Source organism: Dromaius novaehollandiae, chromosome 4, assembly GCF_036370855.1.
Source record: "Dromaius novaehollandiae isolate bDroNov1 chromosome 4, bDroNov1.hap1, whole genome shotgun sequence".
Classification (NCBI taxonomy): domain Eukaryota; kingdom Metazoa; phylum Chordata; class Aves; order Casuariiformes; family Dromaiidae; genus Dromaius; species Dromaius novaehollandiae.
The window spans coordinates 86,317,050-86,333,327 of record NC_088101.1 but is presented as its reverse complement, the minus strand read 5'-3'; the positions used below and the strand labels follow the sequence as shown (position 1 = coordinate 86,333,327).

Here is a 16,278-nt window from a genome sequence, read left to right as displayed (position 1 = left end):
GGAAGGCTGGGTGGGATGGGAAGAGGAAAGAGCAGGGCTGGGATTAGTTACTTCACAAATATTAATATCTCAGGTTACCAAACCACCACGCCCCAGGCCAGATCGGTGATGCAGAGGGTGTGGGATGTTAATAAAAAAGAGCAACTGCGTGTCAGTACAACCCGCATCCTACCCCGAATGCCAGGAAAGCGTTTTAGCTAATGAAAGGATAATGTTCCTTTGCAGTCCCGCTGCACTTTGAGGCCACAGAAACACTTGGCACCACCACGCTGAACATCACCCCCGCACAGAGGTGCGTCTCACTCCCCGCGGAGGCGATGCCTCCCTTCACCACCCACCGGGAAACACAGCCCAGGATGGCGAACGGACTTGGTTTGGGGCAGAAGCAAGGGGAAGATCCAGATCTCCTGGCTCCCTGGTTTGTCCTTCACGCAAAAAATCACCCTCCCTCTCCTTTGAGAGGAGACAACTAACACCAAAGAAGCATCTCCCCCACTATTATCTTGGTAGACCTAAAATATCAGTCTGACGTAGGTGCAATGGGGACCGGTCCTCCAGGTAATGTTGTAGAGCATTTAACAACACAGGCATTTAAGACCGGAGGTGGGACAGCTACTTAATGGCCTACACATCCCTACCCGCCTTTCACTGACCTGGGTTTCTGAGGAGACTCTTTGGGCTCCTTTGAACCAAACCAGCCGCTGGCCTTGTTTTTTTCGTCTCCACCTGCCATCGCTTGGACGGATGAGCCTTGGGAGGGTCCCCCTTTCTCTCCCTGGCCTTTGCTCCCCGCATCGCTCTTGCCTCCGTGGTGGAAGAGACTGCCCTTAGCTTTCTTGTCTTCCTTCCTCATTTCCTCAGGATGTTTTTCTTTTGTCACCTCCGTGGAGAAGACCAGGGGTGTTGCAACCTGGGTAGGTTTGGTCTCTAAGCGACTGTTTTCTTCCATCTTGGCTCTGCCCAGATGGTTACTGAGGGTTACGGCTTTAGTGGAGACCTTGAGCTCCTCTTGCAAGGCTAAGCTGGGAGGAGACGGGATGAACCTGGGCTCGTCTCTCTGCTGCATCCTCTCAAAGCTGCTGATGCCCCAAGGCACCTCGTGGGAGTCGGGATGGAGGGGAATGAAGCCGAAGCTCTCCTCTGGCCTTCTGGGGACGCTGGGCACGGACAGCGGCGCGGAGCTCTGCGGGGCAGACACGGGGCTCTTTGGGGCAGGCTCGTCGCTGTAAACGTGGCTCCCGTTGATGCAGAGAGAGGACCGGGACACGGGATCGTTCTTTGGCTTCAGGCTTTGGATCGCTTTCGGCTCCGGTGCCGCGCTGACCTGGGAGACGTCGTCGCTGAACGCTCTCTTGTGGGTCAATTTTGGAGATGGCAAGTAGTCTTTAACTGAAGGGGGGGAATAAAACACAAAACCCACATGAGTCCATCTGGGTATGGGCACAGGCACTACAAAGCACTGTTCTCTTCTGCTTGCAAACACAGAGGGGATCTGTGAAATTACCCCAGCTTGCTCCCTCCCAGGCTCTACCAGAATTAAGTCACTGGAAGTACGAAGTGCAGGTCACAAGCATGTGGCTATACGAGCTCCACAGCACCCTCCCGAGCACATCACCTCCCCGTGCCGGATCCAGACAGCAGTCTTTATAAGATGACCAAACCCTAGTCTGAGAGGATCTGAGAAGGCAAGAAAATGCAAGAAACCATCCAAAAGCTTCTTAAAGGGCTTATGCTTAAGTGTGGTTTAAAATTTTGCGTTGAATAAAAGACGATGAGCCTCTAAGCTCCACTCCAACAGGCATAACGTAAGTCCGGAGCTCCTGCACCTGCCCGCCCATGGCCTGACCTTGCAGCTGCTGCTTCGTTCAGCATTTGGTGACCCCACTTGGAAGAGCTGCCTGGACACGAGGTGACGCACATCTCATCCCCCTTCCTAGTCGGAGAGATTCTGCCTCCTTCACCACGGCGCGAGGATGAACGGGGCCAAACCAGAGCCTCCGTCCGCTCTCCAGGGGCGTCCGCGGCAATGTCGCCCAGCAGCACCAGGAGGCACCGAGCAGGCGGCTTCACGAACGCAGTGAGCAGCAGCACGTACCCAGCGACTCCCACCCAGCGCGGGAATTTGCCGTCTCTAGCCAACAAAATCATTTAATTATATATTTTGTTTTCAAGGGACGGCCGGAATTAACGCACTACAAGGGCCTTTTTTGTTTGCAAATCACTGTCTGAGAGCCAAGAGCTCAGACTGCTTTAATCACCGGGAACCGGTCACTGCTTCGACTTTGCGTCCAAGCCGGAGGCGTCTCGTTAGACGGCAGGGCAGCGGCGCAGCGCGGCAGCAACGCGCTCCGCTCCGCTCCGCCTTCCCCGGGAGGCTTCCTGCGGCGGGGCATTAGCAGCCTGCTTTTGGGAGGCGGAGGGGAAGGCCCTGTTCGTGGCACCAAGCTCCCGTCGGAGACGTTTTCACCGACCGAGGAGAATTGGTCCTAAACTACCCCCCTAGGTCACAGCCGACCCCTCACGGGGCTGCGGCGAGGCTTGGGGCGTGCTGCCATCAGTGCAACCAGCACCGCCGAGAAGGTCTCCAGCCCACGCTCAGCATCAGCCCCCAAACCTCAGAGGTCTCCTCCCGTCCCTGCCGGCGCGCAGGTCCCGGAGGGTTTGTGCAGGACACTGTAAGCAATTAGTTAACAGATTTGCGGGAGAGCCTTAGCAGCCCGTTACGAAGGAAAGAAAGAAAAAGGGGGGAGATTAAAACCGTTATCCTCTTACCGGAGCGCTCCGTGGACAGACTGCTGTGTCTGCTCGGGGATTTGGTTACCTCGGGAGCGTTTACGGCCATGCCCAGGCTCGCAGAAGAGATGGTGCTGTCGGATCCCAGGGAGGTGTTGGACTGGGTCAAGGAAGACTTGCGAAGCTTGTTCCTCAGGAAGAAGCCCTTGACTTTGGACTTCTTGCCCCCAATGTCATAGTCATCCTCCATGTCGAGGGCGCCCATGCTGCTGGGGATGATGGCAGAGGCCGACTCCAGGTCGTACTTCTTCCTGCCCTTCACCTTGTCCTTCAGCTTGCCGAAGGGCGACCGCGGCTTGTCCTTCATGGACAGGTCGAACATGCTGGCCGTGAGGTTGTTGCGCGTGAACTGGATGCTCACTTCGATCTCGCCACGCTCCTTCTCCTTCTTGCCAGCCTTGGAGTGTAGCTTGTGCCACCTGGAGCCGGACAGAAGAGAAAGGAGAAGGTCCCTCTGTTACTGCCAAGCGCCACGAGCCAGAACGGCCTGGAGGAGGCTGGTGGGACTGGTAGGAGCATCCCTGGAATCATCTGGGACCCGCTCCTGCTCCCCTGGGCGATGCCTGCTCAACCCCTGCCACTTCGCAGACACCCAAACCCCCAGCACGGAGGTGGCATCCAGGGCCAGACCTCTCGCCGAACCGCGACCGCTTCGTGGCAGCTCTGCCTCCGGCCCCGTCCCACCGGCAGCCCCACCGAGGAACCCGGCACAGACCCTTTAACCAAGGCTGTCAGACACCGCCGTGCACTTCGAGGGCAGGTTAGCGGTGGCCAGATTTTTATACGATCAGTTGACGCGTCGTGAGCCCATGTTTAAAAAAAGAAGGCGCTCTGTGCTTGCTTTTTAAATATTTACGAGTCGGTGACTCAGAACAAATCCTTTCAAGTCGGAGTCAGTGGCACCAAACAACAGCCATTTAAATAACTCTATTCCAGACCCTCTCCATCTCACCCTGAAAGAGGCTGCAGAGTGCCCCAAAGCGTCCTCGTCCGCTGGAAAGCCCCTTAGAAGATAACTGAGGTTTTAGGGGAACATCTGAAATAGCCACTCGGTCCCTGCTGAAGCAGCACCGTGAACCGCCTCTTATTTTTCAGTGCAAATTTCTCTTTAAAGGTTAAAGCCATTGACGAGGCAGGTAAAAAAGTTGCAGCTCCAACTATATGTATCCACTATAACTCTCCAAATCACGCTGTAAGGGAAACAACTGACCCTTCCTGGATCAAAACATTAAAATTCCCCTTAACGAGTCAAAAGGAAACGTGTAGGTCCGTAAAAGAAGTTGGAAGAAATTTCTAGGCCTGTAAATGGAACAATTTCCCAAAGGTTTGTTAAAAAACTAAAGAAAAACCTCAGCTGTATTTCGCACCCGCTTGTTAGAGCGCACTGGAAGGGTGAAGTCATCCCCAAAAAAGGGAAGGAAAATGTGAATGGAGATGGGTGTAACCGCGCTGAAAGCAACAGGGTGAGGAGAAAACGCAAACCGAGTTCCCGAGAAGTTTCTTGTCCTGCTAAGGACATGACCGGATCAGGGAGGCTTTCCCAATATTGCCCCAAAACCCACCGCGATGGTCCGGACGCCGAAGGTGGGCGATCCCGGGGAACGGCGCGTGGGCACAGAGCGAGAGCCGCCCAAACGGCCGGGATGCGGCCGGGGAAAGAGGAGCAGGCTCGCGGCCGAACCGGGTAACGGGAAAAATCACGCCAGCGCTTTCGATGTCTTACACCATCCCGTGGGGAAAAAAAGGGAAAATCGGCATGGATCAACCTAAGGAAAGGCAGCAGCTTCTCGGCACGATGGGACAGCCTGCAAAAGCCCCGCGCTGCCTCCGCTCCATCGACACAGACTGGGCATCTCCCTTCCCACCTCCTGCATCACTGGGGACATTAAGGTTAATCGAACAGGGGAGAGCACTGTTTTTAGGCAGAGCTCTAAGTTTACGGCACGGTGGGAGTGTCTGGGAGTATTAAGTGTTTCCATGCCTTTTTTTTTTTAACTTTTAAACCAATTCCCGTAGGAAGAACACGGGGAAGGCGGCCGAGCGCGCAGCCGGCCGGGACGTGCCACGCGAGCGGGACCGGGGCGGGTTTCGGCACCACAAACCACAGCCCTGCTGCCATTCCTGCGGCACCTCTCCACTGCTAACCCCATCCCAAACCCCTCCATTTCCCTACGCACTTCTTCCACAAGCTGCATCTGGTGGGAAGCCCCAGCCAGGAGCTTCTGGATTTGGAAAACTTAGCGCAGCAAAGCCCTCCAAGCCCCCAGGAGAGCCGGCACCGCCGCGACGTGCCGAGTAAGGGAAGATTATTACGGTGCAGCAGCAGCTGCCACCGTCGCAATGCCACGAGCATCCCCCAGCTCGGAGGGGACGCGATCGCTTTGACGCAGCCGGCTGATGCTTCTGTGTGCACGAGAGTCTTCCCAGGCCTGAGCCAGCAGCAGATGACTTCTCGGCTAAACCCAGACCCAGAGCAAAGGCTCTGAATGTAACTGGATTATATGATGAGGAAAGAGGTCCGTGGCACCCGCGGGGCACGGGGAGAGCTGCCGAAGCAGCGGGGCGAGCTCGCGCCGGCGGCAACCCAACAGGGCTCAACGCGGCTGCTACGACCTTCCAAAGCCCGGGGCTGCTCGCAAGCCTGGCTGCTTTCGGCCCCCCAAATCTGCACCTCCGAACCGCTCCGCCCTTGAGCACGGACCTGAGGATGAAACCTGCTGCAGCCGCGGAGAGCTGCGGCTTTGCATCCGCCGGCTGCTGCCCACCTCCGCTGCGAGGGGATGCTCCTGCGAAGCCACCTTGGCCTGGACCCCACGGAGAGCCCAGCCTGCTTGGAGGCATCTCCAGCGCAAGCCCTCCAAGGAGGGCAGCTCCAGCAGCTCGAGGACACGAGCCGCAGGGCGAGCAACGAGCTGACGCGGGGCCCCGGGGCCTCCGCGGGGAAGGAAGCAGCAACGTGCCCCAGCACCCAGCGCCGGAGAGGAAACCTCAAACGGAAAACTCCCAGCAGACGCCCCGGAAAGGGGAAGCAGCCGGGGGCCCCTCCGAGCTCTCGGAGGGCTCCCGGGAAGCGGCTATTTTTGCCTTTGCTGGGACCGGAGCGCAGAGGGAGGCAGCGGGAGCGGAGCCCAAGGCGCTGGTGCGACTCCACGACAGCACGCGCTTCCCCGTCCGACAGCGGCATCCCGTTCCGGAAAGTCAGAGGCGGTGCTGAGCAAAGGGAAAAAAAGGCATAAAAACAGGCGGGCTGGAGCTGTTCATTAACGAGGGGAAGCGGCGTCGCGGGGGATGCTGACGGCACGGCTCTGCCCCGGGGTCAGCACCCGGCTCGTCCCGGCCTCCCTCGTCGAGGCCGCTCGCGTGGAGCTCCAGGCCTCCAGGGACCTGGAGGACACGCGCCAGTGCTTCCCCCCTCGCAGCCCAGCATCCGCTTGACAAACCTGATGGGTTGTCACGTGAAATCGCGGCAAAACGCTCAGCGTACCAGGCCGGGGAGCCTCCCGGCAGGCAGCTCCACCAGGGCATGGTCCCACCACGTTCCCTGGGCCACCACGGGACGGTCACCTCGAGGACAGCCACAAAGATGCTCAACGTCCCACCCCGACTGCCCGGAGGCGGCTCGGACAACCCGCAAGACCTTGAGGTCTACCTGCCCCTTAGGAGCTGCTGTGCCAAAGGCAGCTATGAACGAGGCTGGGAAAACTCTTCCTCAGCAGGTCAACGAGCACCGTTTTAGGGGATCCCCCAGTAAAGCAGTGCTCCAGGAAACATCAGTTTGGGTATCCGGATTACAGGGCCACCCAGAAGACGGCTTCTTCCATTAGTAAGAAGGTTTGGTTGGGCTTATCGCAGAGCTGGTCCGCACTGGGCTGTCCCAGCATCTCCAGGACTGGAAGCCAAGCGGCTGGGACAACAGGAGGGACACGGAGCCAACCCTTAACAGAACCAGCTCTCTCCTTAGCCAGACGGCCCCTTTCCCCCATCGACCTCTCTTTCCCCCCTACGACCTTTCCAGCAGCACTTCGGAAGCGGCATATCCCACACGGGGTATCAGAGACATGGATATCCACCACCATCCTGCCCCACAGCTCACGAACAGCAGCAGGCATCGTGCCCCGGCCGCGTCCCACGCTGCCCGCCAGCCACCCCGCCCCGGACGGGTTAACCCCCACGACAGCGGAGGAGCTGGAGCGAGGAGCTGGCACCGAAAGCAGAGCGACGCTGCCAGGGTTTCCCTGCTCGCCCGTCCCCGCGCCGTCACGCTCAGCCTCTCAGGGCAGACGTGGACCTCCCCAAGGAGGACGTGGTCCTTCCAAGAAGGACCACCCTTGCCCTCCCATGAAGCCAGTTAAGGTCCTCGAGATCCCCATCCACCCCCCAGGCAGAGGAGGCTCTGCCTCACCTACCTCGCTCTGATGGACCCGTCTGACACGCTCTGGACACCTTCAGCAGAGGTTCTCCAGCCTCGCCCCCGGACTGGCCCCAGTGCTTTACTGGTTCAGGAGGGGTTCTTGGGGCAGGTAAGTCACTTAACAGCTCATGGCGTTCGCAGACACGCACGGGGAAGGATGCACAAGCGGAGAGTTTGCAGAGCCCTGCGGTCGGACGCTTCTCAATAGCCTCCCAGAGTCGTTCGATGCCGACCGGAGGCCGAGATTCGCCTCGGACCGAGCTGGGCTCCTGCCCCGCGACGCTCAGCTGCCCGAGCTGCAGCTCCCGAGCGAGTCAGAGCCCGACGCAGAGCCGATGCCTCTTCTCCTCCCGCACCAGCCTGTCCTTTGCTGCTGAATCATCCCTGCAACAAGGTCAGCCCTGCTCGCGAAAGGAGCCGCGAGCCTTTAATTAGAGGCTACCGAGGCCCAGAGAGCAACAGAGACACCAGGGCGGCCCAGAGCTCCAGGAGCTGCCCGGCGAGCGCAGCAAGGGCAACCCAAAAAAGGGGACAATAAAAGGGGGAACGCGTGCAGGGGAAGGGGCACGTGCCCCCGCGACGGGACACGGCCAGCCCCGCGGAAGCCCAGCGCCGAGGACGAGAAGGAAGTTCACCTCGTGGAGAAGCGCGGGGCGGAAAACAACCCGGCCCCGGGGAGTTCTGTGCTTCTCGTCTGGCTTCGCGTTTCTACCCGCAGCTTCCCCCACCGGCGCCGGGAAGCTTTTCTGCAGCGTAGGTTCGTTTCGTGTTGGTTTTGGATGCCCTATTTTGCAAGGTGAACCCTGTGAGCTGCTAAAAGCACAGATGGAAAATAAATACAGGCTGACTCCCCTATGGATGGGGAAGAGAGGGCTCGGGAGCGTCAGATGGAAAGAGCTTCATCTCTCCAAACCTTCCTCCAGGATTTGCTTGGAAACAAACTCGAGAAACCCCAAACCCCCGCAGCTCATGAGAAAATTCGACGCGCTGCAAACGGGGGGACTCTGCCCCGTTCGTCGAGCGAACGCCAGCTTCGGCGTGACCAACCCGCTCGAGCGAGCGCTCGCTACGGGGGACGACAGAGATGAAGCACGTGTGCTCCTGGCACGTGTCCCCCAGCCCCGCGTGTGGGCGACTTTGCTGTGAATCGATTTAGGCTGAAAATCAGAGGCTCCCTAGAGGAGGGAGGGCAGGGAGGAAGGGGAGGAGAGGGAAGATTTAAGCAGCTGCAAGATGGAGCATAAAACATTTATGAACGGAGGAGACACTAGCAGGAGACCTGATGTCTTCAGCTGTATTTGCTTCTGCTCCGGCCCTCCAAAATGTTTGCATCCTCCGAAGGGGACGGCATGGAGAGAGCCGCAAACCCGGCATTGGGAACCGGCCTGTTTGCGGCCACTCTCCAAAACCCCAGGGCCAAGTCTGCGGGATTGCAAAGCGCGGCCGGCTCCGAGGAGCTGCACCGCACGTTCCCCCGGTGCTGGTGCTCCTGCTCCTGGGGCAGAAAAAAGCAGGGTTTTGCCACAAATCCTTTCCCACTTCCAGCTGGGCAGGGCGTTACGGCAGGGTTTGCATGGAGAACCTGACGCCCAGGGATAAACACGGCGGCGGAGACGCGGCGCCTTCGCTCGGGAAGGGAAACCAGCTCCAAGGGCTCCGCGCGGCTTAAAATACCAGCTGAAAAAGCGCTTTGGCAATAGCTCACGCATCGATTGTTCATTCATCGTGGCAGCAAACGCTGCGACCCACTCCCAGGCATGAGTCACACACGCGAAAAAGGGAAAAGGACGGAAAAAGGCACCAATCCTGGAAGCCAGCAGCAAGCTGCCCCGATTGCCTCCTTTTGCACGTTGCCGTCCCCGGCGCAGACGCCGCAGGGGAGGGAGAGAAGATGCAAAGACCAGGCTGAATCGGCCCAAAACAGCTTGCCAGCCTCTACCCCGCCGTGCCGGGGGGAAAAGGGAGCAGGTCCCCAAACCCCGAGCAGGTCCCCAAACCCCGAGCAGCTCCCATGGCGGCCGGGAGCAGGGGGAGATGCCGAGGCTGCAGGAGGACGTGCGACGCTCCGAGAAGTCCTCGCCCCGAGCCACCCTTCTCCCCTTATCACCCACCCGCAGCTCACTAGACGCCCGTCCCAGCCCCTCCGGGGAGGGAAGGAGCAAGGGGACGGCAAGAGGAGCTGCAGCACAGAGGACTTTGGAGACCTGGGCTGATTTTGCAAGGCGAACGCCTGCGCACGAGAAGCTCCCCGCTGCAGAGGCGCCGGAGGCCGCTTGCCGCCGTTGCTTCCGTCCGAGGCAGCAGCCAGCGAGCAGAGGGCGATTGCAAGTCACCGCAGGAAACACCCAGAGCCAGGAACCAAGACTCCTCTCCGGCATTTACTCTCCCCTCATCCCGCAGGATCCGGTGCTGCAAAGCCTTAACTTTTGCTCTCCATGAAGACCCAGCTCCAGGAGCCACGTGCTTGCACACCAAGCTGACAAAAAAGCATCGTGCCCAGCAGGTGCACGGGCCTCAGGACGCTGGAGAAGGACAAGCTCGGCACTGGACCAGCAAAGGAACGTTGCCTAGAGACACACGACAGCGACCCAGATACGTCCCCCCTCGGAGAGCGGAGGACATCTCGCCCAGGAGCCCTCCACCAGGCACCAGCACCACCAGGCAGGAGGAGAACCAACCAGAGGTCTACCCAGCAAGCACGAGGGCAAAGGATCTGAAAGGCTAGTAAAAAAGCCATGCCACCACCATCAGCATAGGTGGCCAAGAAAGCCATCCCACCACGGCCAACATAGACAGCCAAAAAAGCCATCCCACTATTGTCAGCGTAGCTGGCTGGAAAGGCCATCCCACCATCGTCAACATAGATGGACGAAAAAGCCATTCCACCACCGTCAACATAGCTGGCCACAAAAGCCATCTCACCATCGTCAACATAGACGGCCAAAAAAGCCATCCCACCACCGTCAGTGCAGACCACAGCCTTGGGTAAAAGCCGTCTTGATCAACAGGGAAGTAGAAGACACTGGTTAGAAATAACAGGGCTACATGGCACAAGCGCGAAGTGGTAAACTGATGTTGCGTGCTGTGACACCGCCAACCCCAAGCCTTGGAGATGGCTGAGCACAGCAGAGGTGGCTTGGGATCTCCGGGGATGCCCAAAGAGGCCGTGGGGGCTCTCAGGCTGTGATGCTCTTGCGCACATCCGAGAGCTGATTTTCTCGCAGGCAAAACACTGAAACCACTGTGACATTGAGCTGGATGAGACAGCTAATAAACACCGCCGGACCCTGGCTGACGGCCTTGTTCCTAGAGAAGAGTCCAAGTTTGACGGAACATTTTCCGCTGAGCTGAAAAACAAGGATGAAGATCACTGCTGGCGACGTTTCCGCGCAACAAAAATCAGCAGGAAAACGGGAACAAGGTCAGCACGCCAGCAACCGAGCCCTTTTCCTAAGCCGGCAGCAGTTTTACACCCAGGAGCAAGCGCCGCGGAGGAGGTCCTGGAAAGCGGCACGGGGTGGAGACGGGAGGGAGAAGCAAGCTCTCCACCAGCGGTTCCCTCCGCGCCCCGGCGGGACCCCGGCATCGTGGAGGCCCCCAGCTCTGCTCTCTTCCCCCCCCCCCCCCAGGAGCCTGTTTTGAATTAGGCCCCACGAATCCAGACCCGACTCCTCCGACACCACCCACTCTCCCGGCAGCGCTAATAAAAGCAAAATAAAGGCAGGGCGACGGGGGGGAGTGGGGGGGGGGATGCTCAGACAGCGCCTCGGGGGTTACGTTTTCGGGCACGTTTCGACCGCGTTTACCCCCGGGAAAGTCCTCCCGGCCCCTTTTTCCAGGCTAATCCCGCTCTCCCGGAGCGGGGCCGTGCTTCCTGCCAAGCGCCCAGCCTTCCCCGGAGCAAACCTCAGCAAACTTCTTCCCTAAAGGAATTCCATCCACATTCCTGTGTTTCTCTGCCTGGCAAATGCTAGAAACCCTTTTTTTTTTCCTCTTTCCTTTAACCGTTCTGGGGAAAGGAGGCAGAACGGCGATTCACGCTGCAGCGGTGCCGGGCTGGGGCGAGGGGCGGAGGAGCGGCGCCGGCCCCGGAGCGCCGGCGGGGGCCGCGGAGCCACCGGAAGGGCACCCTATGCCCCGGGCCTCCTTTCCTGGGAGAAGGACGGACCCCGTGATGCCCCCCACAACTCCCTTCCTGGGCCGTGCACGGACCCTGTGACACCGTGATCCCCTGTGGCACCCACCCGGGGACGTGCACGGCCCCAAAGATGATGCATGTCCCCAGTGATGCCCTTCCCAGGTCACACGTGGACCCCGTGACACCCCATCCCCTTCCCAAGGCGTGGAGGGGCTCCACGATGCCCTGTGCCCCACGACACCCTGGCCAGGACACACACGGACCCTGGGATGTCCTATGCCCCATGACACCCTTCCTGGGGCACACAACAACCCTCTGCTGTCCTGTGACACCCTGCCCAGGACATGCATGGGCCCTGTGATGTCCTACACCCCATGATGCCTTGCCCAGGACACACACAAGCCCTGGGATGTCCTATGTCCCATGACACCCTTCCCAGGACACGCATGGACCCTGGGATGCCCCGTGCCCTGTGACACCCCGTCCAGGACACACAGAGGCCCTGAGATGTCCTACACCCCATGACGCCCTGCCCAGGACATGCATGGACCCGGTGATGTCATATGTCCCTTGACACCCTGCCCAGGGCATGCATGGGCCTGGTGATGTCCTAGGTCCCATGACACCCTTCTCAGGACACACACAGACCCTGTGACATCCCAGGTCCAATGACACCCTTCCCAGGCCATACATGGACCCTGGGGTGTCCTATGCCCTATGACACCCTTCCCAGGACATGCATGGACCCTAGGATGTCCTATGCCCTATGACACCCTTCCCAGGCCATACATGGACCCTGGGATGTCCTATGCCCTATGACACCCTTCCCAGGCCATGCATGGACCCTGGGATGTCCTGTGCCCTATGACACCCTTCCCAGGCCATGCATGGACCCTGGGATGTCCTATGCCCTATGACACCCTTCCCAGGCCATACATGGACCCTGGGGTGTCCTATGCCCTATGACACCCTTCCCAGGTCACGCACAGATCCTGGGATGTCCTGTGCCCTATGACACCCTTCCCAGGCCATGCATGGACCCTGGGATGTCCTATGCCCTATGACACCCTTCCCAGGCCATGCATGGACCCTGGGATGTCCTATGCCCTATGACACCCTTCCCAGGCCATGCATGGACCCTGGGATGTCCTATGCCCTATGACACCCTTCCCAGGCCATACATGGACCCTGGGGTGTCCTATGCCCTATGACACCCTTCCCAGGCCATACATGGACCCTGGGGTGTCCTATGCCCTATGACACCCTTCCCAGGTCACGCACAGATCCTGGGATGTCCTGTGCCCTATGACACCCTTCCCAGGTCATGCATGGACCCTGGGATGCCCTATGCCCTATGACACCCTTCCCAGGCCATGCATGGACCCTGGGATGTCCTATGCCCTATGACACCCTTCCCAGGTCACACATGGACCCTGGGGTGTCCTGTGCCCTATGACACCCTTCCCAGGTCACGCATGGACCCTGGGATGTCCTGTGCCCTATGACACCCTTCCCAGGCCATGCATGGACCCTGGGATGTCCTGTGCCCTATGACACCCTTCCCAGGCCATGCATGGACCCTGGGATGTCCTATGCCCTATGACACCCTTCCCAGGTCACACATGGACCCTGGGGTGTCCTATGTCCCATGACACCCTTCCCAGGTCACGCATGGACCCTGGGATGTCCTATGCCCTATGACACCCTTCCCAGGCCATGCATGGACCCTGGGATGTCCTGTGCCCTATGACACCCTTCCCAGGTCACACATGGACCCTGGGGTGTCCTATGCCCTATGACACCCTGCCCAGGCCATGCATGGACCCTGGGATGTCCTGTGCCCTATGACACCCTTCCCAGGACATGCATGGACCCTGGGATGTCCTGTGCCCTATGACACCCTTCCCAGGCCATGCATGGACCCTGGGGTGTCCTATGTCCCATGACACCCTTCCCAGGCCATGCATGGACCCTGGGATGTCCTATGCCCTATGACACCCTTTCCAGGCCACGCATGGACCCTGGGATGTCCTGTGCCCTATGACACCCTTCCCAGGTCACGCATGGACCCTGGGATGTCCTATGCCCTATGACACCCTTCCCAGGTCACACATGGACCCTGGGGTGTCCTATGCCCTATGACACCCTTCCCAGGTCAGGCATGGACCCTGGGGTGTCCTATGTCCCATGACACCCTTCCCAGGTCAGGCACGGATCCTGGGGTGTCCTATGCCCTATGACACCCCTCCCAGGTCACGCATGGACCCTGGGATGCCCCGTGCCCCGCGACACCCCGTCCAGGCCGCACGCGAGCCCGGCGCCACCCCACCCCACCCGCCGCCGGGCGCCCACTCACCGCTGGTCGGGCGCGCGGGCCGGGCGCAGGGCGGGCTCCAGCGGCACCAGGGCCTGGCCCAGGAAGCGGTCCATGCCCACCAGCGCCCGGTGCATGACGGTGAGCAGCAGGCCGCAGGCGGCGGGCGCGGGCGGCAGCTCGAAGCAGCACTCCTCGCGCCACTCGGGGTCGCCGGGGCTCTTCTCGGCCACCGAGGTGCTGTACTTCTCGCGGCCCAGCTGGATGATGGTGTAGGCGTCGCTGGTGCCCGGCTTGCCGCCGCCCTTGCACCGCAAGCCGCGCGCCCGCACCACGGTCACCTGGACGTGCGTGGGCAGCCAGGCCGGGCCGCCCTCGGCCGGCAGCGCCGCCGCCCGCAGCAGGGCCATGGCGCCGCCGCGATGCGGCTCCCGTCGGGTCGGGTCGGGCCGGGCCGGGCCCTGCTCCGCCGCCGCCGCCGCCGCTGCCGCAGCCGGGCGGCAGGGGAGCGCCACGGCCGCCCGCCCCCCCCGCCCCGCCCGCGCTGGCCACGCCCCCAACCCCGGCCACGCCTCCCCCAGTCCCGGCCACGTCTCCCCCAACCCCGGCCACGCCTCCCCCAGTCCCGGCCACGCCTCCCCCAGCCCCGGCCACGCCCCGTGCCCGCCCCCTGTCGAGGCCACGCCCCCGCGCTGGCCACGCCCCCTTTCCTGCCTCCGGTGCGGGCGGCGGGGAGCGCGGGCGGGGCGAGGGGGGCACCGGGCGGGGCAGCGGCTGGTACGGGCGCCGGGCGGTTCCCCGGGGGCTGCGGGGCAGTGCTGTGCACCGGGCGGGATATGCACCGGGAGTGCGGGGCAGTGCATGCCCCGGGGCTGTGCACCGGGCGGGTTATGCACCGGGGTGCACCGGGACTGCGGGGCAATGCGTGCCCCCGGGCCGTGCACCGGGACCGCAGGGCAATGCATGTCTCAGGACCCTGCACCGGGACTGCGGGGCAGTGCGTGCCCCGGGGCTGTGCAGCGGGGGTGCACCGGGACTGCAGGGCAGTGCACGCACGGAGCGGGCCCCCCCAGCCCCTGCCTGGCATTGCTGCGCAGGCACCGGGCTCTGCAGCCGGCTGGGCCATCCTGGGGCCCTGCACCGGACAGAGCCGGGGCCAGCAAGGGCTTGGCGCGGCGCTGGCAGTGGGTGGGTCAGTGACGGGGCGCTGGAGGCCAGGGCCTGCCTGCGGTGTGCACAGAGCCCCCGAGCTGCCCCCGCTCGCACCAACCCCCAGGCCACAGTGGGTGGCTTTGCCAGTGCAGCCGAGCTGCAGGCGGCCAGCTCAGCCCTTGGGCAGGGGCTGCGCACTGCCGCGCTGCTGCAGGCCTGCGGCAGGGGCAAACCAGGAGGGGGGCACACACCTGGGTGCATGCACGTGTGTATGTCTGTGTGCATGCGTGTGCCTGGATGTACATGTGCTTGCATGTGCATGTGCTTGCATGAGTGTGCATGCACTTGCATGCATGTATATGTGTGTGTGCCTGGATGTGTCTGGTTTACATGTGCTTGCATGCATGTGTGCAGGTGTGTATGTGCTTGCATGCATGTATATGGGTGTGCCTGGATGTGCATGTGCTTGCATGGGTGTGCATGCATTTGCATGCATGTGTTTGTGCATGCATGTGCCTGGTTTACATGTGCTTCCATGCATGTATATGTGCATGCATGAGTGCACACATTTCCATGCCTGTATATGTGTGTGCATGCATGTGCCTCGTTTACATGTGCTTGCATGCATGTACATGGGTGTGCATGGATGTGCATGTGCTTGCATAGGTGTGCATGTGCTTCCATGCGTGTGTATGTGTGTGCATGTGTGTGCCTGGTTTACATGTGCTTGCATGGATGTGCATGTGTTTGCATGGGTGTACCTGGATGTACATGCGCTTGCATGCATGTTAATGGGTGTGCATGTGCTTGCATGGGTGTGCATGTGCTTCCATGCGTGTGCATGTGTTTGCATGTGTGTGCCTGGTCTACGTGTGCTTCCATGCGTGTGTGTGTGTGTGCATCTGTGTGCCTGGTTTACATGTGCTTGCATGGATGTATAGGGGTGTGTATGTGCTTGCATGCATGTGCATGTGTGTGCCTGGTCTACGTGTGCTTCCATGCGTGTGTATGTGTGCATCTGTGCGCCTGGTTTACATGTGCTTGCATGGATGTATAGGGGTGTGTATGTGCTTGCATGCATGCACATGGGTGTGCATGGATGTGCACGTGCTTGCATGGGTGTGCATGCACTTGCACACATGTTCATGTGCCTGTGTGTGCCTGGTTTGCACGTGCTTGCCTGGATGTGTACGGATGTGCACGCGCTTGCATGCGCGTATATATGTGTGTGTGTGCAAGGATGTGCACGCGCTTGCATGCGTGTATATGTGCATGGGTGTACATGGGTGTGCATGCATGTGCAGGTGCTGGCATGGGTGTGCATGCACTTGCATGCAGGTCTGTGCATGCGTGTGCCCGCTTTGCACGTGTTTGCATGCGTGTGCATGGGAGTGCGTGCTCCTGCGAGCAGGTCCGCGCGTGTGCGTGGCTGTGCGTGGGTGTACATGGGTGTACGTGGCTGTGCGTGTG

The 16,278-nt window shown here is 60.6% G+C and overlaps 1 protein-coding gene across 6 annotated transcripts in view; it reads right to left on the bottom strand.

Moving 5' to 3' along the window:
* Window positions 1-14,208, bottom strand: part of RAB11FIP5 (RAB11 family interacting protein 5) — a 39,876-nt gene extending 25,668 nt beyond the window's left edge. For 3 of the 6 annotated variants that reach the window (XM_064511660.1, XM_064511661.1, XM_064511662.1), the window contains exons 1-3: window positions 13,699-14,208; window positions 2,773-3,212; window positions 654-1,389 (exon numbers count right to left, since the gene is read on the bottom strand). In XM_064511660.1, the coding sequence (XP_064367730.1) occupies window positions 654-1,389; window positions 2,773-3,212; window positions 13,699-14,066 (1,544 nt within the window). In that variant the 5' untranslated portion in view covers window positions 14,067-14,208. The other 3 variants (XM_064511664.1, XM_064511665.1, XM_064511663.1) reach the window with 3 other exon arrangements.
* Between the last annotated feature and the right edge of the window lie 2,070 nt (window positions 14,209-16,278).